The sequence below is a fragment of the Corvus cornix genome, chromosome 7 (assembly GCF_000738735.6).
Source record: "Corvus cornix cornix isolate S_Up_H32 chromosome 7, ASM73873v5, whole genome shotgun sequence".
In the NCBI taxonomy this organism is placed as follows: Eukaryota; Metazoa; Chordata; class Aves; order Passeriformes; family Corvidae; genus Corvus; species Corvus cornix.
Genome location: NC_046337.1, coordinates 24,545,177 through 24,570,440, shown reverse-complemented (window position 1 = coordinate 24,570,440; position 25,264 = coordinate 24,545,177). Strand labels below are relative to the sequence as shown.

General features: G+C 39.7%; 1 protein-coding gene across 1 annotated transcript in view; it reads right to left on the bottom strand.

The window, feature by feature from the left end:
- PPP1R1C (protein phosphatase 1 regulatory inhibitor subunit 1C) overlaps window positions 1-24,919 on the bottom strand; it is a 49,672-nt gene extending 24,753 nt beyond the window's left edge. The window contains exons 1-4 of the mRNA XM_010406702.4: window positions 24,693-24,919; window positions 22,309-22,369; window positions 3,490-3,527; window positions 1,596-1,656 (exon numbers count right to left, since the gene is read on the bottom strand). Of these exons, the coding sequence (XP_010405004.1) occupies window positions 1,596-1,656; window positions 3,490-3,527; window positions 22,309-22,369; window positions 24,693-24,773 (241 nt within the window). The 5' untranslated portion in view covers window positions 24,774-24,919. The remainder of the gene's footprint in view (window positions 1-1,595; window positions 1,657-3,489; window positions 3,528-22,308; window positions 22,370-24,692) is intronic.
- Window positions 24,920-25,264: the final 345 nt, after the last annotated feature.

Sequence of the window (25,264 nt, the reverse complement as noted above, 5' to 3'; positions counted from 1 at the left end):
AAAAAAAAAAATCATGTTTTCATACCAGTGAAAAGGAAGAATAATGAATTTTCCACCAGGTAATTTTGAAATAAAAAAATCGTATTTATGACAGTAACAGTATGTTAGAGCTGGAGCAATCCAGCCTCTTTACAGGAAGGGTTATCAACTTCCTGGTGCCCACTTGTGTATCTGAGAGTATGGTGTAATTTAGGGTGCTAAGGTATGGAGGAGAGGCATTTTGCACTCTGCTTTGTGCTGCCTACAAGGTATTTCAGATTAGCTGGGATCTTTTTTGAATCACGTGCTCTCCTACTTTTCTACTGTTCCCTGAGAATTAAGCTGATGTTGAAGTAAACTCTGCCAAGCATTTCCCCAGGTCTCAGCAGAGCATTACAGGTAATGCTGTGTAGGCTGCAGGTCTTGAGAGGAGATATGAGGACCTGTTTTACACTGCACTTCATTTGCACAGTATTTAGTTCAGGCTTGTACAGCAAAACAGTACAGCAGTGAGATCAACAGGTATTGTTGTTATCCATGCAAAGCATTTTCCTTCCAGAAAAAATACTGTAAACAAACGTAATAAGATTATTTCAAATATCCAGCACACAAATTTTCAGCCCATTTGTGGCAAACAGATAGTGTTGTGTGGTGGCTGAGTGATATTTTAACTGTGGCTAGGACAAGTACTAGAGAACTGAAGCTACAGAATGAGATACACAGAACAGGCTGATATGGTAAATTACCTCATGACACCGGCAGTATTTCACACAAGAAATCAGACATCCCACTTTTCTGCCAGGTAATAAATTGTGTTAAGCAGACAAATGGAAATTTATGTATTCATTATCTATTAAGAGACACCTGGCAGGATGGCCTTTAGTCTTCAATCTGAAAATGATCCTGCTCTGACAAGTGTCAGTCAGAAGTGCTGGTGAATCAGTACAGATCTTGCTTCACTGCAAGAAAAATCAAGTCAAATTCTGTTCAGAACTGTGTAACAAGCAAGGCCTAAATGTAACTGTTCTGATCCCAGGTGATATTCCTGCTGCTTTGGTATGTATTCCTAAAAAGCCTGTTAGCCCTCAAAACATTTACCAAGACTTCCCATTTTTCCTTATCTTCCCAAGAAAGGCTTCACACTCCCTATTATCAGATGCCCAGCCCACAGTTTTGGTCATTCTCCTTTTCACAGCTGCCTGGAAAGAGAGGAGTGGGAGAGCGGTTTCACATGGGAGAGTGGTTTCAAAACAGAACTACGGGGCCAGCACTAATAGAATTTACATATTCAAGGAGCTGTCTTCATGGTTTGGCGTTGAATTATCTGTTCTATCAAACTAATCAAAGCATAAAACCTTTTTTTTTTTTTTTCTTTTTTTCTCAAACACATAAATTTGCCACTGCAGCAAGACTCTGTGCTGAGGATAAAGAGATGGTCAGCCCCAGGCTGGGGGTCAATGCCAGGGAGTGACTGCGCCGTGGGAAGGCAGCGGTGCCTGGGCACGGCCCCGGGGCAGCTGGGCCACCCGTGGGCACAGCCACCGCTCCGGCCCCGCCGGCCCCCGCCAGAGGAGCCACCGAGCCAGCGCAGGGGCAGGGCAGGACCTGCACAGTACCTTTGAGGGCAGGTGGGGTGAAGACGCTCTGCTTCCTCTGCTTGGGAGAGGCGCTCTGCGACTGCGGCGGGACAAAACAGAGAGAGAGAGGCAGTGAGAGACGGGCACAGGGGGATATTCTGTCCGTGGCAGCTCCCGGGGTTGCCCCACAGCTGCCTTCGGAGAGTGCACACGCCCATCTGAGAGTTTCTAAGAAAAATATCTTGTGTACAACTGATGGCAGCTCCTGGGCTTTCATGTATACAGGAAAATTAAGATTAGATAGACAAAAAAAGTATGTTTAATGGACAACCTTTATGACCCCCAGGCAAGACAGAACCAATACTACTGAAAATTACCCTTCGCTCTATAAAAATACTGTTAAACATAAAATTAGGATAGCCCGTGCTTTTAACAGCCTGTGTAATTGATTCTCATAAGGCAAATAAATGTCTACATATATTAAAATAGTTGCAAGGTTTACATTAACCAACATTCCAATTACAGTGCAATCAGTGATTATACATATGTGTAAGGTAGTACTGAAATATTAATATAAACATTTTAACAAAAATAAGTGGAAAACCCCTGCACCTTTTCAATGTGTTCTATTACACTTAAGATAATAATTTCAGCAGCCAATCACTCAGCCTCTAACTGAGCCTCATTTGAGTGTTGTATTTAGGCACAGCTCAACTTTTTGTGACCCCAAAATCGCATCTATGCGCAGAAGACAAATTATTCCAAAATAATGGTAGTGAAATGACACATGGAATAATAATAGTATAATTATGCCAATGTTTAGTTGCAAAAACTAACTGGAGTATAGTCAATGCTAAAGCAGAGCAGAGCAGCTTTTGCAAAATGAAAGCAGCTAAATTGGTGTCAGTATGATACCAACATGAAATAGATCTACATAAAAAGGACAAGAAAGCTACATCCAGTACACCCTTAGCTAGCTTTGGAAGACATAAGCACCATATCACACTCCTAACAAAATTTTAAGGAAAAACTGTATGTAGCCAAGCTTTTTTTTCTCCCTTCATTTTATCAGTTTCTAGTTGTATTAATGATGTTGCCTTTCCCCAAACATTTGCTAAAAATGCCTAATATATAGACCATTAACTTTAATCAGATCTATTTCTCCATGGAACATTTGAGACATCTCTTAAGAGAACCACTTTCACACAAGTATGGCTAATCCTATTATCTAAGCTTATCACAATGATAACATTTATAAATAAAATATTGTCTTCTTTGGAAAGAGACAGCTATTTATAAACACTATAGGATAGCTTGGTGAACCTCACATCAGTAAATCTTCATAAGTTTGTATAGGAGTTCAAATTGGCACCAATCAATACCTCCTGCTGCTATTTAAAGTGCTGCCTACTGCTCTGAGCAGTGGGTGAAGGAGAAAGAGATCAGGGAGTTGGAGGAGCTATACAAGGGGAGGTTAGAAAAAGGAATTGGAGGAGCCAACTTTTAACTCCTGTGCAAACAACATCACTGCACTGCCTGCTGTAGGCTTGACAAGTGATGGAGAGAGTGCAGAGGTGTTTGAATGCTTTTGTGGCCCAGCAGTGACCTGCAGATCCCCAGCAATGCTCAGGGGTGAACCGGCAGGGTCACCTTGGGTTTGCTATCTTTTGACAGGGCATGGCAGCAAGGCAGAGGGGAAGGTTGCCTCTCCCAGCTCCCTGCTACAGGGGAAGGGAGAGCTGGCAGAACACACAATACAGCTTTACACAGCCCTGGTTTGAAAATGATGGTTCTTAAAAGGCTGTGTTACTGCTGATGGCATGACAATGTAAACAAAAGTATCAACCAGGATGAATCAGTGAGTTTCCAAGGGTTTTTTACAATAGACCTATCTGAACAATAAATATGTAAAAAAAAAAATAAAATTGCTTACCTCTGCCTGTGAGATGTTTGTTCTCTTCTCATCTTTTTCTAGGGAAAAAGATATGGAAAGAGAAAAGTTAATACAGAAGTGTTTCTCAGTGCTAACACTTGTAACTCTGCCCTGAACCTATAGCACTGCTGCAAATAAGAAATCAACCTTCTTATTTACAGCTTTTCTTTCTCATTTGTATGTCTCAGAAAGCCAGAGGCCCTGATTAGCATTTAGACACAAGCACTGCATCTGAAGCACTTAACTCCCATTTTTGCCTGTGAATAACAGGGAGCAAAGGAGTGCCTTCAGCAGCAGGTCCTTTGTCCAGGCTGGCAGCAGGGCTCTGCACTGCCAGTGGGGCTGTCATGGTACAGGGCTGCTTTGCCCAGGGACCGAGCTTTCTTCTGTGGTCAGAGAAGGCCTGGTTGCCAAATGGTGTGAAGCAAACTCACAAAGGGTTCTACCTCACTCAAATAATAACAAGAACCTCCCCTCAGTTAAGTTATTAATATACCAATATTATTATACTGAAGAGTGCCTCACATGTAAAATTAACAAAACAAAGCCTAAGAAAGAGGAATCTTTCACCTTATAAATTTCATGACACTACCAGACTGAAATTTTTCCTGAAACTTCTTACCTTTGTTGCCTTAATTTGCTTTAGACTATATGTGTGGCAGAATTAGAAAAACTTGAGATTTCTAATAAAAATAAGTGCCTCTGGGAATCTGTATGAACAACTAAGTAAGATTGTAGGCAACATCATTAATACAAGTAAGATTGAGAAAGAGTGAGCCATAAGGATCTTCCTAACCATGGAAGGTAACCAATTTTTGTCTGAGCTAAATTGTTTTGCTGCTGTCTTCATGTGGTTAACAGCTAGAAAGTGTGTCTTCTGCTGATGATTTCACAAATATTTGGCAAAGATCATGCAGGATATTTGATTCGCAGTAGTTTGGAGCTGTAAAATAAAATGACATTAAAAACAGAGACATCAATCATTCACTGTACCAATGGGCCTTCTAAAATTTTCCACACGCAGATATCAGTGTGTAATTTTCACTGAGGTGTGACAGATCTGTAAATGTAGGTCTGAGCAAAGAATTAGGTCTAGGCAATATCATTTTATCTGACTTATTCTCTAGATATTGGCTGCTTGTGGTGTGCTGTGTATGGGGGGACGAGCCAGGCCATGCAGCTGGATTGATTGCATTTTCTATCTCATTCTTTGCCATTGTCTCTGTGCATCTTGCAAACACCACTTGACTTGCCAGATTTTTCAATGTAAGTATTTCCCATTACCTCTCTCTGAAAGATATTCAACTCACTCATACTCAGGGTTAAAAAGTGTAGCTGAAAACAGTGCTGATTACTAAAGCACGATCCCACAGATACAGAATTAGACAAGACAATCAGGAGGCCAGTTTCCTGCCATTGACATTTGCATGAACTTTGGTAAGGTCACTGATCGCCTCCTTGACTTCCCTACCTGTAAATAAGTATAGCAGTGTCTACTCAAGTCCATAAAACACTTTGGGGTATGATGGCAGGCTGGCTAAATGGGTGATTATTTATGTGCTTGCAGTCTTTCTTATTGGTTGCCTACCAACACATTTCAATGAGTCAACATTGACTTTCTTTTTTTTTGATTCAGGATACCAGATTTAGCTTAAACACTAAAATTTGAATAATTCAGGAACTTTCAGCAAAGAACAATGAAGAATAAGTTACATCCCATTCCTTCCTGAAACTCCAAATTTGCCCAGATGAAAACATATTTTGTAAACCCAAGAGGATGCTTGCATAAGGAAAAAAACCTGACATCAGTAGCTTTGTCATGTTTCAAGTCTTGATCCTGAGAATGTGCACAACTGCAACCCTTTGGGCTTGCACATTTTGTGTTCTGAGTGATGTGACATTAAAACTATCAGAACTGGAATATTTACAGCCTTTCCTTTCACCCAGCAGCCTTTATATGACAGGCAACTTTGGGAATAAGGACTGGTCCTGTATGGCATTAGAGAAACCATTCATATCCACAGGGCAAATAGTGCCAATGAGACGCATCAGACAACATGGACATTTAAGAACAACCTATAAAATCACATAAACAAACAATTTGCCAAATCAGTAAACAGAGATCAGAAAGTAACCTAAGGGACTGAAAGACACGAACTCAAGGCAGGAGCCATGAAGTGTTTCAAGCGAGTCATGAGATGAAGGGAAAGGTACAACTGGCTGGAGATAAGTTTGGGCAATGGTACATTTTGACATGAGTTTATTTTTGAGGACAGAAGAGGATCACATGCTTATTTTTAACAGGTATTTTGATGGATAAGACTCAATCAAGAATATAGGTTTTTAAGGAGAGATGACAAAGAATGGGAGCAAGGGAATCCTAAAACCCCGAATGCAATAGACTGAGGCAGAGAGCATAAAATAAACAAACTCTCTTTGTACAGAGGAGGAGGAGGAAAAGATGAAAGGCAAGGGGGACATGAGGGGAAGAAACAAGAGCTTGTGAGTAACTGAAGTAGCAATGAGAGACAGGGACACTGGGGTTGTAGCAAAAGTAAAAGGGGAAATTTAGGGATGACAGAGCTGGAGTGCAGTGTGGGCTGGAGCTCAGGCAGGAGCTCTCTGCCTGGGTAAATACTTAGAGACATCGTGGTCTAACTGAAGGATTACATTAATGATTGTGTGAACATTCTTCCTTGGACAAATAGGGGTTTTCCAGTGTAACTTCTAATGCTTTATAAAATTACTTTATAAAGCAGTTTAAATAAATTAATGAAAGCATGTTTTTACAGCAGTCTGACCAAGAAAGCGTCCTTGTTAGAGTACATGCAAGTAGGAACTAATGCTGTCCCTGCAAGAGGTCAGTACTGGCATCAAGAGATCATGTAGAAAATCTCTGTGACAACAGATTTTATGGTGAGAATGGAAGGTACAAGGTAAGAAAAAACATCATCAGTTAGTGACTACAAATCAGACATTTCCACCAACGGAAGTCAAACAAGCCATGCATCTCCCACCCTCAAGTCCCTCTCAAATCCATTAGCAATTATAAACTGAATTTCTTTAGTGAACTCTTAGAGCATAAATTCATCTTGAGAAGGGTCAGGAAATAATCAGAAATGAAATCACAAATATCAGACTGTGATATCACTTGATTCACAGGGCAGAATGAAATCTCTGGTTTGTCAGCACCCTTTAGTTCCCATTGACTACGGTGCGGGCAGGACTCTGCTCAGAAAAAAATCATAGCTATACAGAATGAGCTGTATAGTTCATTCATGTTTACAACCAAGCAATTATATAATGGAGAATGTGAAGAGATCAGCTATTTCTCTTATATATGAAAGGAACCCCTAGCTCTCAGTAGGTAACTTCTCCCTACAGGTTTGCTCTCTTTTTTGGGGCCAGAAGGGAAGAAAATGATGTTCCATTTTCCTTCCTCACAGACCATAACATTGTTCACAGAACACAATACAGCTGTACTGTATTCCACATCTCAACATATGACATAAACATATTTTTTCCAGTTTAACTTATTCTCGGCTGCTCTAATTACTAACAGGAATCTAATCAGTCAAGTAATTTCTTGAAAGTTTTTGTGTTTTTGTCATAAAGGGGCATAATAGAAATCATATGAGGACTAGAGAATGGGTTTGTATGTACCCAAGTGGAGGTATGTAAAAACAAGATTGGAGCTTTGTTTAGAGACTTCTCACCCACGCTGAGGAAAAAGCAGTTGAGGACTTTCCCTTGTCCTGGGTGAATAATGTCTGAGCCTAGTGTGATCCTTACCTCATGTAGGCTGGAGCAGCCTCTGGCAAAATAAAGGGGATTTCAGGCTTTTGTCAGTATCCTCAGATAAATAAATAGGCAATGAAGGGTTCAGTCTAAAGGGTATTCCCCTCAATCCAGATATGTGCACAGACTTTCTGAAACAAAGCCTTAGTTTTTTAACGAAAATCACTTCTGAATGCCCATCCGCCTGCACAGATCCCCTTCCAGCATCAGAGTTCTAAGCTTTAGCCTTTACCCAGGGCAAAGTCTCACCTGCTTGCAGGGAAACCTGCAAGACTTGGCCCAGCTATCTTGCTGAAATAGGTTGAAGAACCACCATGGGGGTTGTCTCCCAAACACGCTGTTAGCAGAGCTCTGTGATCTTTATCCGCGCATCCCCCAGCCGAGCTGAGCTAACAAGCTGAGTGCCCCCAAAGCTGTGGTTATTTGAAGCCAGAGAAGAACCAAGAGGAAGGGGGCTGGTTGTAGCTGGAATGAAATCTGCTTGGTGGTGCAGATCACTTCTTCCATGGATTTCCACTGCTGTGCAAACAGCATGTCCGTGCTTTGTGGTCATTTTAGAGTGAGATCAAAATTCATCTGCCTTGCTTCTCCCCCTGGATAATGTTAATGCACTTGGAGCAGCTATGCAGGGCAAGAGGTGACCTACTTTAAAAGAGCAGGCCTCTGATATCACCCATGGGTCTGCAGTGGTCTCATCCAGCAAAGGCTTACCTCATCCAGCTAAGTACCCTGCTTGCTTTCCCCTCAGCAAGAGCAAATAAAAGCCTTTTCTGTAGGGTTTTATTCAGGCACTGGAGTAACAGAACAGGTCAGAGAGGCCAGCTTTTACGCAAAAGAAACTCAGTAAGGGACTGGTTTAATCATTGGAGAAAGCTTCTTGTAGAGAGTTTGGGATTTTCCTTGGGAAAACACAGCTGAGCAGATAAAAATCATGGGGGTCTGATAGGTTTGGACTCAGGCGATTTTAGAAACTAAAACCCAAAAATAATCCTTCATTCTCCTGACATTTAGTGGCAGAAAAAGATGAAATTTTCTGAAATTTATGTTTCAGTCATTTCACATTTCAATTTCTCCATCAGTAAAATAAAATAAATATTTTTTGATCTACCAGTTTACCTCGCTGGTTTTTGACCACCACCATCTGTATTAGCCGCTGGTATTTATAAAACAAGCTTATTGAACTCTGATTAGAAATTGACAGACATATTTGTTTTTTCTGCTATCACAACTACTTTTCCTTTCTTCTAGAAGACATAGCAAGGTCAAAAATGTTTAATGTTTTCCTTTTTCCAGGGTCCTAACTACATACTGCCACATCAGCTAGTGTCTCATTGCTTTTCACTAAACCAATGAGGTAAGAAAAGGAAAAAAAAATTCCAAAACATACAATAATAAAAAATGCTTACGTAGTTAATTGTTTGATTTTAGCTTGCTGGTTTTTATTTGCCAGTGTTTATCAATGAGAACTTGACCATGGGTGTAGATGTCATTACATTTAATTACAAAGAAATATCCTGGTAAGCCCTCCTGGAGTGAGTATATGTTTCTGAAAATATTCCCATTGCAGGAACACCTCATTAGACTCCCAAATGCAGCTGCTGTGGCAGGCGTAGCTGGGAGCTCTGCTCCCCTCCTCAGTCAAGTGCTGACAAGAGGGAGTGTGCGCTGCGGTGCTGCTGCATCTCACTCACTAATCAGCATCTAAATTACTGCCTGGCCCTTGAGGGAGCACTAATAACAAGATTTGTATAGCAAGCATTAATGAAAACAGGGCAGAGAGGAATTTGCTATACACACAGGCATTTGCATGCCTATCTATCCTGTCAGGCGCCTGCAGCTCAGGTGTGTAGTTTGGGAAAGGTCCCACGCTGTGCTGACAGAACTGTCGCCAAGGGACCTCTCGTCCCTCTGTCTCAGAGATCACAGCACATCTTTTCCCAACTAGCTCCTGTTGTAACCAGCCCTTTTTACTTCACTAAAATACTGCAGGCCAAATGAATCTGCTGTTTGGACACTCCCATTTTTTTTCCAGGTAAATCAGTTATTTAAACAACCCTGTATTTACCACCTTCAATATTCAAGTAGCCTTTACTAGTACTGAGAGTAGGGGCTGCAATCTCTTTTATTAGACCAAATCCTTCCTGAAGGTGCTCAAAGTCAGCCACTAAATGAAAAGAACAATCATCCTTTCCTGCCTGATGCACACAACAGAATCTGATCCAAACAGTATCTACATCTCTGATCATACAGACAGTATCTAAGGACCCACTTTAAGCTGCACAGCCGTAAGAATATGAAATAAAACCACCTTTCACAAACTAGACCAATCAAAATTTCTTTAAAACATGCATTCTGGTAAACATAATCTATTTTGGAAGAAACTGGAGACATTACAAACCTCAAATGTGAATCTGAATGTATTTGTTTACATCACATGATTCTGAGAAGGGAATTATGGTGCCTGATTCACCGCCTTGTTATTCCAGTTTCATGCCAGACTCAGGGAAATCAGTCTCATTTCACTAACATTAAACTAGAATACAAGAGTGATGAGTCAGGTCTGCAGCCTTACCACAGAGCAGTCATGAATTATTACAACAAGCACAAAAATCATCCTTCTCCTAAGCATTTTGCTCCAAATTTTTCATTCTCCCTCCCTAAAATACATGATAAATGTTAATATAAGACAAATACTAAATAAGTCCCATAAATCAAACATAGCTTCTCAAAATACATTTTGAAAGAGAATTAAAACTTAATTATTTTCTCCCTTAAAAAAGGACTAAGTTTTCTGCCCGATGTCTTGAAGTTGCATTTCTGCCTGACTTTGTGGTCTTCCAGCTGCTGCCAACTCTGTAAGGCTTTATTCTGGTACTGTCCTGGCTTTGAATGACAGGACATAAAACAGGTTTTGTGGAAAAACCTGTCATGAAAAAAGCACTGACATGCAGAATTTTCATTTTCAGGTCTGTCCTGCTCCATGAGAGAGGGTCAGGTGAGCAAGCACAGGGAACAGACTTCCTGACGTGAAGTCCTGGATTGATGATATGGGGACAATTAGAGAGCTGGCAGATCTTCCTAGAGAAGTAATCAACCCAAGGAGAAACACACTTGAAATAAACATTCTGTTTGGACAACTAATGTAAAGATTGGCTTTAATTCACAATATAAACAATGCTAGCCTTGGAGATGTTTTCTTCTAGCTGCTTTCTAAGCAGCACTAACTCCTCTTTGGTGAAGGAAATGGAGACAGCTTCCAAAGAATGACTGACTAAATAAGATTAACCAGGAGGAGGTAAGTACTTTATTTTTTCTTTTGATCTCTCAGATAAGACATTTTCTGGACCAAACAAAAATCTCTCACTAAAATATCAGGAATGACTGTGAGCTAAACTTTTAATGTAATTTGCAGCTGACCAGTGTGAACTCCTGGCACCAGAGCTGGGAGGAACCTCTGGCAGGACCACAGGGTGTCACTGTGGGCAGAAGCTCTGGATCAGGGTTTGCCTCCACATTGTTTCAAAGCTCCCTAAAATTTACTCATTCCAAAAAGAGGTATCTTTTAACAGCAAATTACTTCTTTCTTTTTCCAGCATGACAGAGTTAATCAGAAATCTGGGGCGTCTGCTATGGTCTGACTCTTGGCAAGAGGAGTTCATCAGTCCCTTGTTCTGCTGGGTGTTAAGGGGAGCTGAGTGGTGTTGCAGGCAAAGTGAGTCCCACAGGAGTTCAACACATGCTTGGTGCAAATCCTGCACCAGCAAAACAAACTGGGCAGAACAGAATGTTGGAGGGAAGTGAAAGAGTCATTTTACTGCTGACTTGATTGTGCCATAGGTTTCAGCAAGTTTTGCCATTAAAAGTCAGTATTTTATCCTATACATGCAGCCTGAATTGGTTAAAAAAAAAACCCAAAAAACTGAAAAAAAAGGCAAAATACTTTCTCATTTAATAAGCTAGTTCTAGATTTAGTGCAACTGGGAAAGAACTTCAGCTATATGTAAACTGTGTTTTAGTCAAAACTCATGCTCGTTATTTAAACTAAGTAATAGTCATATCAATATTCACTACATCATTGAAAGTCCAGGTTAATACATTCAGATAAGTAAAAATAAATGAGGCTAACTGAGGAAAACTGCTGGGCTTAGTGATGTGAAATTTAAAATCCTTGGTCTATTAGGAAAGTTATTGGTAAACTCAGGTCTCAAAATGAGCAAAGTAAGACTTAAAAGATACACAATGATCTACGTATGACCCTTTTGTACACAGTTACTTAGAATGATTAAAATCTCCCATTTGGGTTTAAATACACAAAAATTTTTTTAGAAAAAAATCCCTTATTCTTGCAGCAAATAAATGCAGACCAGGATGATACTGATTTTCTGGCATGAACCAGAAGGGAACTGGACAGCCATCATTTATGGGAGCCCCAGGCAGTGCTGGAGGGCCAAACTAAACTACAAGGAAACCTTAGAAAATTAGACTTTCATGGAGATACAGAACAAGATAAAGGACAAAGACTGCAAAGTAGACCTAAATCACAATATGCTGTCTCCAAGTTGTCCTGCTGTGTAGAAGGAGAACTCACCTCATTGTGATGTTACACTGACATAGGGCCTATTCTGACATCAGAAAAGATTGCATCTTTGCTGTATGGACCAAGGGCAGTTTCCACACTCATAGCACACCCTCACCTGGCCTGACACCTGGCAGTGAAAGATAAGATTCACATGAAGGAAATAGGAAAGCAGTACAGATAAAAAAGGTTTTTGAGAGGTTATAGGAAGGCCAGAGCTGTTGAGAAGCTGCTGGCAAATACTCAGAGAAAGAGGTTCAGAGCAGAAACACGAGTCTGAAATGAGTGTGCCCAAGTAAAAGAGACTGCCAGACTACTAAATTTTTGTTAATAATTGCTACCATTTAACCAAATATTCCCAACGCTCATACTCAAAAAACTTCCCAAGCAGCTTGTGATTATTTTGTACATTGAATAAGTCATCACAATGTTATGAGTTTGAGAAAAGACTTAGCATGGTCATTAAGTACTTTCAAATGCAGAAGGAAGACAAGTACCTTGAGAAGACAGCTACCCAGGGTTGTGAGTCCATCAGTAGCACTGAATAGTATTAATAAAGTGCTACTTTACATCTGCTTGCTTGCTGTAGGTTCAGTCTGGGTTCAAATGACCAAAGAGGCTGAAGATCTAAATACAATACTGAGGCAAGGACCAAAATACGATATTGAGGCAAAGATCGTGAAGTAAAATCCATTATTACCAGAAATATAGTGCTAGCAAATCCCTGGATAAACTTTGAAACCATTTTCTAATACCTTCATATGCAGGAATCAGTTGTGATGGAAAATGGCTCAGAAGTGACCTACCGATCACAATCTTTGTATCAGTGTTACAGCTGCAAATGCTATCACTGTGAGTGGTTCCTTTCTCGGCTGAGAGCTGCAGGAATATTCTAAGCTCTAAAATAAAAACCAGCAGCAGCAGCCAAAACCAAAAAAACCTCCAGCCAAACATTTCTTAGCATGCTATATCTCATAAAAACATTAAAAGAGTATCCTATCTGAATGTGTTTGTACATTCTGGAAAGTGACATTTGCCATGGGAGAAGGAAACATACAAAACAATAAAATTTTTCCTTAGCCAGTGATTATTATTGCTGCCTTAGCAATTTCCTTCCTTTTGGAATAATACCTCAAGGATTTCAGTAAGAATGCTTTGTAAAGCTAGTCCTGGCCAACTGCTTGTGGCTTGCTTGTGGTTAGAATGCACATGCAGAGAACTCTTCACATACATGTATCATCTTACATGGGAATCAAGTCAGCTACTAATAATAGTTCTTCTTGGGGGTTAGGACCCTTTTTACAGAAAAGAAGATGCAAATATCAGTTTTGGAAAGCCATTGCTGGGTTTTCCAAGCTTTCAAAGAATCAGCAAAACAAGGTTCCATAATCTCATTCTTGCCTTCGGCACAACTAGGTGGGCTGGAACAGCCCAGGGCAATCATTGTTAGCTCAGAATAAATCAGCTGTAATTTTCCAAAGGCATTTTTCAGAATTTCTACTGACCTTACTATATACCAGAGACAGAGGGGACCCTGGTTTTTGTTTTACACATCTCCATCTGTGCTGTCACAATAAGAAACACGTTGCTGTGATTCCTGTGGAATGAGCTGTTCCACACCCTCCTGTGGGATATGCTGTCCACATTAAAGCCTAAGTCACACACCAGCACCAGCGTTTCAGGAGGCTTGAAAGCACACTTCGAAAGAGTAACAGCCTGCTTGCTGTCTACTGTATTTTAAAAACAGACAGTAAAAACCTCATGTTGTTCAGGATCAAAAAAATCATCCAGGTCACAATTCTTTAAAGTGAGAGCTCTTTTTTCTCTCCGACGCCTCATTCCCGTCCCCACCCCCCGTTTTTTCAGTTCATCAGTACAATTCCACTTCAAAGCGAAAAGGATACAAAATGGCACTTAGAAATATTGTAACAAACATGTTGCTTTCAAATAAGCTGGGCTTTTAGGTTAAATGGCTCCCTGATTCTGCAGCTGTCCTGCAGATCCTAATATATCCGGGAAGAGGCAGAACAAGTGCTTCAGCTGATCCCAGAGAAGCTACTCTTTGGAAGTGGCCAAGTTCATCCAAATCTTTGCTTTCTACCACTACCTGAGAACAGCTGTGGCAAGGAACTTCAGAAAGACTTGTAGGGAATACTATCACTACATGCCACAAAGTGGTGGAGGCTCAGTGCAGAAATGTTTAGGTTATGGGATGTCCAGGTACCAGGACAAGCCATATTGTAGGGTGCCGTAAAGCTCACTGCTGTATTGAACTTTCAATCTGCCTTGCTCGTGTTCATTTTCTGTGTGACTTCCTCTGTCTAATCAGAACAAAGGACATGGCGTCAGGTAAAAATCACAACCTTTACAATGCACCTTCATCTACTTAACACTGCTGACTCTGTTAGTGCAGTTTGGTTCCACAAGATGAATAATACCAAGACATCAATTCTCTGTGGGACATCTGCATGCTGGGCATCCCAGGAAAAACAGGCACAAAGAAGGAGCATGTTACTGTGCTTCATTCTGCTACTCTCATAGTCTTTTGATCCTCTAGTAAAGCCATCTGAGAAAAAAACCAGAAGTGATTTTAGATACAGACACAGGAACAGCATTTTGAAGGGAAGAAAGTGAAAACAGAGCTCCTTTCAATAGACATAAAGAAAATTCTACCTAGAACTGCTTTGCTTACTGTAAAAAGAAACTCAGCTTGTCCATCTGATCTTGTTTCCACCAGCTGACGATGCAGGCAGCTCAGACTTACAGGAAAGCAAAGCTAAGCTCTGCAGCTCCCTGCACTCTCACTGAGTTTCTGCAGCCTTCTGTAGTCGGCAAAATCTTTCAGGATTGATATGTTCAATTTGTTTAGTCTCTGCTAGCTTTAGGTCCAGATTCATCAAATTCCCACTTTTGATGTATTTTGAAGTGAAGTTTTAACTTTAGTTACACCATATAAAGAGTTAAATTTTGTCTCTAAAACCTCAATAAATGGGCTGCCTTGATTGATGCTTTAAGTGCAACCCCTTCCCAATATTCTGAACATAACGAGGTTAGTGCTAAAAGCTGGATTCTCTCTCATCTATCTGCATTATCTATTCATTCTGCACACGTCACCATGGTAAATGAGTGCTGCATTAAGCACTAAATAGCAGAGGTCAGAAAAACCCTGTGTTGTATTCTTTTCCCCTCGGCAAGGCTGAAACATTCTAATAATGGATTTTAGTTTATTACCTGATATGAACTAAAAAAAAAAAATATTGAAAATATCTGTATTAGCACATTATTGAAGTTAGATTTAAACATAACCTAAAAACAATCTTGAGATTCTTATTCAAAAAATTTTTGTCTTATAATGTTTAAATTTACTTAATTTCTAATATTCTCTGAAATTTTTTCTGCCATTTAACACACCCCCCTCAAAATAAAAACAGAATCTTGCCATAGGCTAAACTAGACATATTTTGATTCAAATTCTTTGTTTAAAATGCCATCAGCATCCCAAATTGTATGCTCATGTAGCTATATTAAATATAGCTTAAGTATTTTGATGATAAGAAGTAATTACACCTAAGCACTTCATTTTTTAACGAGAAAACTCACCATCTATTCAGAATTTTCAGCAAAACAAGCTATATGAGGTGCGTAAGTATTTGGCACAGGGCAAATCTGTTAAGAGCTCCTCTAGCAAAATATTAAGCCTTATGAATGCAATAAAGTTAGAATCTGTCCAGCTAACTTCCTCACCAGGTCGGGCAGCCATGCACACTGCTATTCCCTACCCATGGCACGGCTCTGTCGCGCCATATACACGGAGGTGATAACAAATATAAACATTCCAAAAGCTTATCAGGCCTGGCGCTGAATGATCAAGCAGCTGGAGAGCCGTAACATGAAGCCATGTATATTAAAAATTATTTGCAAATAATCTCCTGGGGTGGAAGAAGGCTGTTTCTATGGTGCTTTGGTATAAGGAACAAGGAAAACAGATGAAGAGTACAAGGTTCAACCTCAGAAAATACCACATTCACTTTCGGATAGTTCCACGGACATTGACCCTTCCAACACAAAACCAATGGGAGGCAGGGAGCAGGAGGAACAAGTACAGTCATGGTACACATTAGGAATTTAGCTGCACTGGTAAATAAAAAAGTATTTCAATTCATCTCTTGGGTATTCAAGGCTGGAACAAGACTAATGGATTAATGCAATTTCACCCATACTGGAAGTGAGTAAAACTTTTGGGGTTTTGGCTTCATGTTCTCTCAGCTCCACCACTTCTCTGGTGTAGGCACAAATCTGAGTTCTGTTGTGAATATTCAACCTCTATTTCCATCCTCCAGAGCTTTCTCAGGCACTGTTTGCACCCTGGACTGCTCCATCTCATGGAGGGATGGTAGGCTCTGGTGAATGGGAGGGACTCATTCTTGTTTGGACTAAATTTACTCACTTCAGCCAACTAGGAGAAACAAGTTCATACGGGCTATGTGTCATGTAAAATGTATCTGTACAGTCAATCAATAAACAAAGTAAAGGAAGGAAGCATGGATAAAAATAAACATGAAGAAGTCAGTAAAATAAGTGAATTTTCACCAGAACATGCATAACAGTTTTTTGTTTTGACTGTCTCTGAGTAGCTGACAGACCCTTCACTCTTTTCTGACTAGAAAGATGGTCCAGACTCTATCTGGGCTCTATATAAAATAGTGTATGTTTCCTACTGTTTCATACTATGTGGTTTACACAATTACAAACATATTCACAGGGAATGTTTCTATTTGTGAATTACTGTGACCTCAGAAACAGTGAAAATATAGCTGGCTGTTTTGGTGATAACCCTCAGTTTATAAGGCACAGCACTGCTCACTGCATCCCAACCAACTCAAGCCTTGTTCTCCAGCCTGCTGTCCTTACTGCTCTGCAGGGAGCATAACAACTCTTCTCACAACTGATGACAATGACGTATAAAATCCTCATCCTCTCATCCTCTAATGAAAATGGAGCATCTTCATGAAATGGAATGTTTTCATGGATGATGCAAAACTCCACTTTTTTTTAAAAAAAAACCATAGTTTCTTTTTGGAGGCTGTGAATTGCTCTTCCTGGGCTGCATAAAGAGCAGCTCAAGCACAAGTTCTTGACTTTTTTTCTTTTTTTTTTTTAGGTCCTTGAATTTTCCTTTTAGTTTTCATGGAGTCTGTATTTACACTACATATGTGTGAGGAACTTTTGCTGGGCCTTGTCCAGGGACTTCTGTGAGCCTGAACTGCAGAATAAATTCAGAGTAACCCTAAAAGAGCATGTAAGCATAGTGCATATAGGTAAGAAAAAAGAATGTTGTTTGCCACTGAACATTTGCAGTCACACATCAGCCTGCAAACAGCAGGATATTTTCAAGCACAGATATTTTCATCTCTGTTCTGGAATCCCTATCACCTGTCAGGTCTTATGCAATGTTTACTTCATATATGTCATTGTTTCACTGTGTCAGACAGTCCTTTCCATCACAGGCTGAAAGAACACGAAGGCCCTCACTGCCCTGACAAGAAGTGCCTGATCTCTGAACATCCCGGTGCCATTGGTAAGGTACACTGTGCTACACCAGTGCTCTGGTGTGAGGGGACACGAATGTTTTTCATTGCTTATTTAAATACCTCCACAGACTCCTGGAGTGATATAAAAAGGGACAGAATACTTAAATGGCATATACATTTAGCATATAGAAAGATTAACTAGTTTGACAAAAAAAAAATAGAGCTAATGACAGTTTTTACTAACGTACTCCTTTTCTGAATGCTCTGTTACCACATTAGAAGCATAAATTTGCAATTGAAAACAGCTGCTCTTTGGCTTACTCACTCTCTTGTTCTTGGACAAAACTAAGCAATATGTCCTACCAGAATCTCAGTCTTTTGAAAAACGTATCAGTTTCCATGAACTCTGAGACCAAGAGTTTTCTGCTGAGATTTTTCCCTGAGAAAGTATAGCAGAACTGCTTGACAATGGTTGGCAACACCTGCCTCCCACTAAGTAGATCTTTTTTTGAGCTCAGTTTATTTTGGTTTGGAAGAAAAAGAACTATGTGATCATTAGATCTAAAACCAAACATATTCATTCACCTAGAAGCATGATCCAACTAATATTAGTCACAAACATTAACGCTGGGCAAAGCAACTCACATTAATCCCATCAAGAATGTGGTGCTGGTACAGTTTGCATCAGCAGAAAAGCACATCTGTCTGTGGTAATGAGATTTATGGTACAGGGAGTGTCTAAAACCAATTTACAATAAAAACCTTAACTACTTTGCGTTGTCATGGAATTGACAAAGGTGTAAGGACAGATTTTCCTCCCACCTGTGTTTACTGCTGCACTAAATACCAAGACTGCCCATGAGGCATCTCAGCAGAGCTCTGGGGAAGTGACAGTAAGCTGAAAGGCATGAATCCTTTCTGGGTAACCAAAAATCAGCTAGGAAAGAGAAAGCAAAACTGCTAATACCCAAACACAAGCTGCAAACACCTTCCTTGTCTGGAGACAGGTACAGATTACTTTTCTTCAAGTTATGATTTCCAGCACTCAGTAAGCTCAGAAGTACTGTGTTATACTGAGAAGATATGTTTTATATTATATCACTGAGAAGGTATGTTCTGTATTATATCACTGCTTTTGCAGTGATAATATACCCTTCCTGCTTTGAAATGAGATTTGCGAAGCCCAAAAAGGCAGCTCTGTTTCCAAACACTGAGTAACATTTACATTACAAGCAAGGCAACAAAGCAGAAAGGGGAGTTGGAAACAGCAAATACATAGAAAATTTAGAGACAGAGAAGTTTATCCTAATGTTTACCCATATTCTAATGCTTCAAGAAGACTGAACACTTTGACATAAGTTGAAAAGCCTTTGCCAGCCAGACTGTTTGATGTTGTGTTGGCTCTGTGACAAAGCCAGTCTGTACAGGAACGCTGGCATTGTTTTCTGATCAAAGCAAGCCCTAATGGTATTAAACCTGAGTTGTGGTCTGACGTGCTTCCTTCCCTCAGCTATCAGTTCTCTACTTTGTTACCAGCATTTTCTTGAGCTGCTGCATTATGATATTCTGCTTGTTTAAAGCATGCTCAGACTTTTACTTCAGATAATTAGAATTGAGATTCCTATATTTTCTGCTATGCTGGGTAAGGAGACAGGAGCTTGTGTGTACACAGAAAAGGTTGTGATGGTGATACTCAGTTTCTATTGACTTCAATGATACTGCAAGGGTAACAGGAAGCAGGAGAGCTTTAACAATTTTTGGATTAAGCTCTTGTGTAGTGTAATAGTTAAATATGTCTTTAAAACTAAGCATGTGCTTACGTTTCTTTTATAAAAAGCAGACAGAGCAACTGTGGCTATAGCAGGATGAGAGTGGGTTACCCCAGTAACCCATGCACCCACCTCACAGGATAAGATGCTGCCCATTTGTGTAGTTCTGTCACTTTATACTTGTCTTTGCCTTCACAGATAGTAAAAGGGTCTTATAATTTCAAATAAAATAAAACTGAATGGATATTATGAAATCAAACATCAGATGCTCAGAAAATATAGCTCCATTGATGGCAAACAAGGCACAATAGATTCAAGCAACAACTTCATAACTCAAGTCTCAGTTTGCTAGTTCTAGTTTCTCTGCTCAGATGTGACATAATCCATCTAAGAGCACTTTACAGAGAACTTACAGATTGAGTTAAGGGTTTACTCATTGCTGTGTTGCTTCACAAGCTCTTATTGTCCACTTCAATCACTGTTGCTACTGCAATTCAAATTTCTCTTTTGTTGACTGTGATTGCAATTATATACTATGCCAGCCAGAGTGAGCACGAGGAAATGTGACAGTGATGCTACAGGCTGGATGTGAGCTCCTGTAGTCACATTTATCACCTGCCTTTAAATCATTCAGTGTGGTCTAACACTGTCTCCTTGGAAGCAAGGAAGTCAAGCAGACTCTTCTTACAGTTTTTGAGTAGCTGTCATTGGTTTAAAATGACTTAGCCTTAGTAGATACTCCATCTTCACTTTATAGCACAATTGACCTGACCTAAATAGGTGAAGACATATCCCTGTCAAAGCTGTAACAGGCATCAGGGATGGATGACAAGACTTAGCAAAAAACAACTTTTAGATCTTTTTACAGAACAACTCAAGCTGAATTTATTATGAAGTTCTGAAATGTCCAAGCACATTTTATTGCCTTCTGGTTTCCAGACGGGTCTGGATCCAGAGCACCAGAATACCACAAAAATGCTACTTTCTTTTCCCTGCAATCAGAAGCAGCTGTAATAGAAGGCTATAGAAAAGTCTGATTCTTACAGCATGCCTGTCTCTGTTTTTCAAAAAAAGAGAAGTTTAGATAATTTGAGTAAACTTTGCAGGGGCATCCAAACATTTAGAATGGCAAATAGGACACACATTTCAAACTTGCAAGCATATCCTTCACTAGCCCCTTGCTCCTAAAAAAGGAAGCGGAATACTCCAGTGGGTAAAATTCAAGGCACAGGACTCTTGTTTACCCCAGCTCTAATAAAAAACAGGTGGCCTTGACAGTATCACTGGAATTCTCTGCTGCTCAGTTTCCCCATTCATCTAGGGAATCACACTTCTAAAGCAATTTTTTGGAGTGTCAAGTTAGCACCCTAACTATTCTTTTTTTTTCTTTTTTTGTTTCTTTTTTTATTAACTGCATCCATTTGCAGTGACGACTTTGCTGGTTTTGGAGACAAATTGTATTCAGCATCCCACTGAATTCTATTCAAAATCCAGTAATGGATCAGCATTTTAGGGTTTAATCAGCAAGGTGTCAAGAGACCCTAGGATTAGCTGACTGAAAGTTGAAGGCATACAACAGTCTCAGAAGCTGTGCAGCACCTTGCCAGATGAAGACCACAAAGGTTTTTTTTTTGTATTTGCACTTCCATTGTAAACCTATTGTCTGCCTTTCCAACCTGGTTTTATGGTCCTTGTATTCAGCAGGTTTACACAGCTACCTGCACACACCCTGTTCAAAACACTTGCTCATAATTAAGCAAGAAACACCCTATGGAAATCTGCATGAACTTCATGCATGAACTTCATGGTGAAGAGCAGGAAAATGAAGCTGCTTTTAAAGTTTTTATTTTCATCCATCTTTAGGTCAAATTTAAGAACAGGACAAGGTTATAATTTAGCTAAATAATACATTCATTAATACTAGTTCCCAATATCTAGAAAAAACAAATAGTATCTAAATAAATGAATCTAAATAAGTGCAGACAAATACTAACTCATGGGCTTTTATGGAAGTTGGCTGAAACTTGCAGCAATCCTGACTCATAATAAAAATGATTTATTTAAAGACCTATTATGAACATTGCAGGAAAGGTGATAACAGACATGCACCACTTTGTTTACAGTAAAATTTCCTGTAAATTAAAGAGTTCTTATTCTTTGTTTGGTTTTGATTTGGTATTGTACCAAGTATCTGTTTATAAAAGGAAATATGACAGTACAAAGTGTACAAAGTGAATTGCAAAAGAGATTAACAGTCAAGGTGAATTTGCTTTAAATTAAGTCCTAGCAACACAGACAGTGTCAATCCCATTAAGGTAAAGAAAGTCCAAGGCAGATCTTCCATGCCCTGTTTTTGAGAGCTGAACAACGTGAAATTCAGGACAGAAAGCTACTCTCCAAAAAGATTTTTAAAAAATATTCAGGTGACTAAGAGATATGGCAGGAAAAAAATGTTGCAGAGCACAACAAAGGACAAGTCTGATGTAGAGTAGGCACTGTGTTCCAATGGACTAAGTGCTGAGGATCTTCCCCTTTTTGTGCAGTTTTTTGTTTATAATGCTCCCTAAACAGCTTATTAAAGAATCTTTCTGAAGTCATATTTATATGACAAAGTATGTTGCAACCTCAAATCATCCCATGCCACAGAAAATCTTCTGTGGGGACTCTTGGATGAAGACAACGTATTCCCAGTTGAGAAGGAATAACGAAAACCCACATTTTATGTTTTATTGGAAAACTAGAAGAGAATCTGTTTTGTAGAAGCCACTCCTTGGGTTGAATTAGCCCTGGAGCCAGCCTGGTATCTCTAGAGATCAGACTTCATGGGTCTCCAAAGTCTCCACCCAGGGAAAGAACATGTTTGTGGATGGAAGCACTGGATCTAGGTTGTATTAATTCTCCTTGTACATATAACCAGGATTTACATAGAGGATAAAATTTTGAAATTAGTGACATCATCTGAGGGCCAGGAATTACCTGTGTTCATGGGGTTTACTCCAAACAGTCCTAAGATCCATTATTTGATATTTAGTGCTACAAAATTAATGCTGTATTTTTTAAATCACATAGTTAATCAAACCAGTTTGCAGCCAGTCCTGTGTATACAAGTTCAGTGGTTTAGAAGGTATGTTGGTATGGCACTTACCTGGGGGCATGTGTTCATTCATGATGACGAGTGATGCTGGCGTAGGCCTTCTTTTCCTGATCTGTAACAGATATAAACCGAGGAGAGTCATTAGGACCCATCAATTGCCACACACACAAAGCAAAGCAAAAAATCTGTCTGGTGTCCTCCTGAGTATAGGCCAGGCAAAGTTAAAAAGGAAACTATTTAAAGAACAGTAGCACTTCACTGTCTTTCTGACAGCAATCAGGGTCATGCTGCTGCTTGTTCTGGGAGAACAAAGGCACAGGGAGAGCTGTCCAAAATATCTTTAGGATTTGTAATCATCTTGCCTTAAGTTTTTGGATATGTGTTGCTGAAAAATATCAGTCATATCTTAAAATACTGACATTTAGCTTTGCATCAGGAAGATGATTATAGTAGTTTGTGAGCTTGTATGTGCAAATACCTAGTACTGCCATAGCTCTCACAAGTAATAATTAATATTTTGCAAGTGCATTTCAGAGCTGATATTGCAGGCATGCCTTCCAGCTAACTTATAATTCTAAGCTGTGGTCAGATGTGTTACTACTATTACTACTGTTCTTTAACTAAAAATACTCCAGTATTTAAGACTGTAAAAACCTTTAAAAAGAGTATTTCCAATACAGCAGATTTTACATACAAATACATAGTCCTGAATTGGATACAGTTCTTCAGAGTTTATCTGGGTAACTACTTTTGTTCCATTAACCATGGCTGAACTGCGTGGTATTGGACTACCCTCCTATAAAGCACACATTTGCATTGAAAGCTTTGTGTTGCTTCACTAAAGCCTCCAGGCTCAATATTCTATTGAATTTAAGAGAGGGACCAGGAGCATCTAAGCTAGAAACCATTCTGACACAAAACCTCAATGTCAGTGTATTTGTTCTTTTTTTATTTGCTGAGCCAACATCTGTATTTAGCTGGGTTCAGGTTTTGCTTTCAGAGGTATAAATGGAAAATTACATCATCAGGGTTAATGGGTTTATTTCAGATTAGTGTAACTGTAGCTGACTGTAGAATTTACTATTTTAATTTCATCACACACCCACAGTGAAACTGTATAGCACTTGGAATCAAACTCACAACACACACAAAAAAAAAAGGACTGCCCATAAATACCGGGCAGAAAATAGGCTACAGCATTTCAAAAGCCATGGGAATTCCAGGAAATCCTAATCCTATGGTCCTCACAGATTTCAGAAAAATACCAGAACACATTCTGCTTGAATTCATTGCAGAACTGTTCTGTAAGGTACAGACACCCTGCAGCTCAGAAGTGCCTATGGACAAAATGAGGACCCACAGCAATTCTTATCTGCACCGTTCTAGTATTTCGCATCTAATGGTCACTCACAACTCATCTTTTTCTGCAAAGGTGCCTGCCTTTTAAGAGACACGACATCAGAATATTCAGGGAACCAGATACCTGTCCTAAAGGCGCAAATAATTTCATAGCTAATGGTATGGAACTGTCAAGGTTATAATATTCCCCTGGTATCATCTAAAATGAGACAAAACCCAAATAGCAGCAAATTTTGAGAAGGATTTGCACTGAGAGAAATATACTGGGTCACCTAATTAAGATTTATCCAGTTTTCTCACAAGACTCCCTGTGACCATTTTTTATGCATCTCTACATGTATCTGTACACAGTAACAGATATCTTTTCCTCCTTAGATGTCTGTACTGATATGTATGTATCAGCACAGCATATATATATATATATATATATATATATATAAAATTATGTGTATCTTTTGGGAGTGAGTTAAAACCTAAAATTGCACACACATTATTCCAACAAGGATGTAAGTAAGGTAGATGTCCATATGTATGTATTTTTCAGACATGTAAAACACTGTAAAAATTACATAAAGACTGTACAAAACCATGAGGAATACCAGAAGTAACTGAAGTGATGACTATTGTGCAAAACATCAATTGTATTTTCTCACATTAAAATGAATGGTAAATAAGACATCTCCTTCCCAATTTCCATTAGGTACCTACTATCAAATTTGTGTTTTGCTTTAGGTACATATAATATACTTGTCTTGATTTGTTGAGAATGTATTCCTTGAGTGTATTCATGTGAAGTGTAAGCATTAGGGTACAAGTGCAGTTACAGCAAAGGCACAGCAAATGTACATTAATAAACCTACCGAAGGTGAAGAAGCCTTGTTCTGGATAGAGGACATATCCTTCTACCTCTTTAGGTATATCCAACATTGCTATAACCTCCAGAGTATATAATCTACAGTTTCATTAGTATAAGCTAGAACAGCCTTTAGGCCGCAAGTATCACTTGTTCTTACCCACACCTTGCCCCATTCCTACCCCATTCCCTCAAAACAGTGAAGGAAACTCGTCTTCCTTACCTGCTCAGCTGCCTCAGGATCTATTTGGCTCTGAAACAGGGGCACAGCAAACTGTATTTTTTTGGGGCTGTTGGGCTCCATCGTGGTGCTGAGGTGACTCAGATGGGAGAAGAGCCTGGAGCCTGAGACTGGGTCTGTGCCTCTGTCCCGGCGCCGTCCCTACAGCCAGGCTGAGAGCTCCACAGTAACAGCTGTGACTCCCGACTTAGCACGGGAATCTGCGTGAGCCGAGCAACTCCCTTATTCCACATCCACAGAGATGCCACTGGCTTGGCTATTTTCTTTTTTTTTTCCCCTCTCCCCTCTCTTCAGCAGCCCTTCAGATCCTCTCAGCAGAAAGCTGAAAGGAACAATAAGCTAATTGTGTACCAGCTCACTTCTACATATGCCAAGCATTCACTCAGAAGCTAATTGAAAATGCAATACTAGCATTGCATGGCCTGGAGCCTTGGGATTTGAAAAAGAGGATCTCTCCACCGTATATTACTAACTGGCTGCTCAGAAGTGCAATGCAAGCTCCCTCTGAGTATTGCTGATGGGCTCTTAATTATTGATGAACACAAATCAGGAAG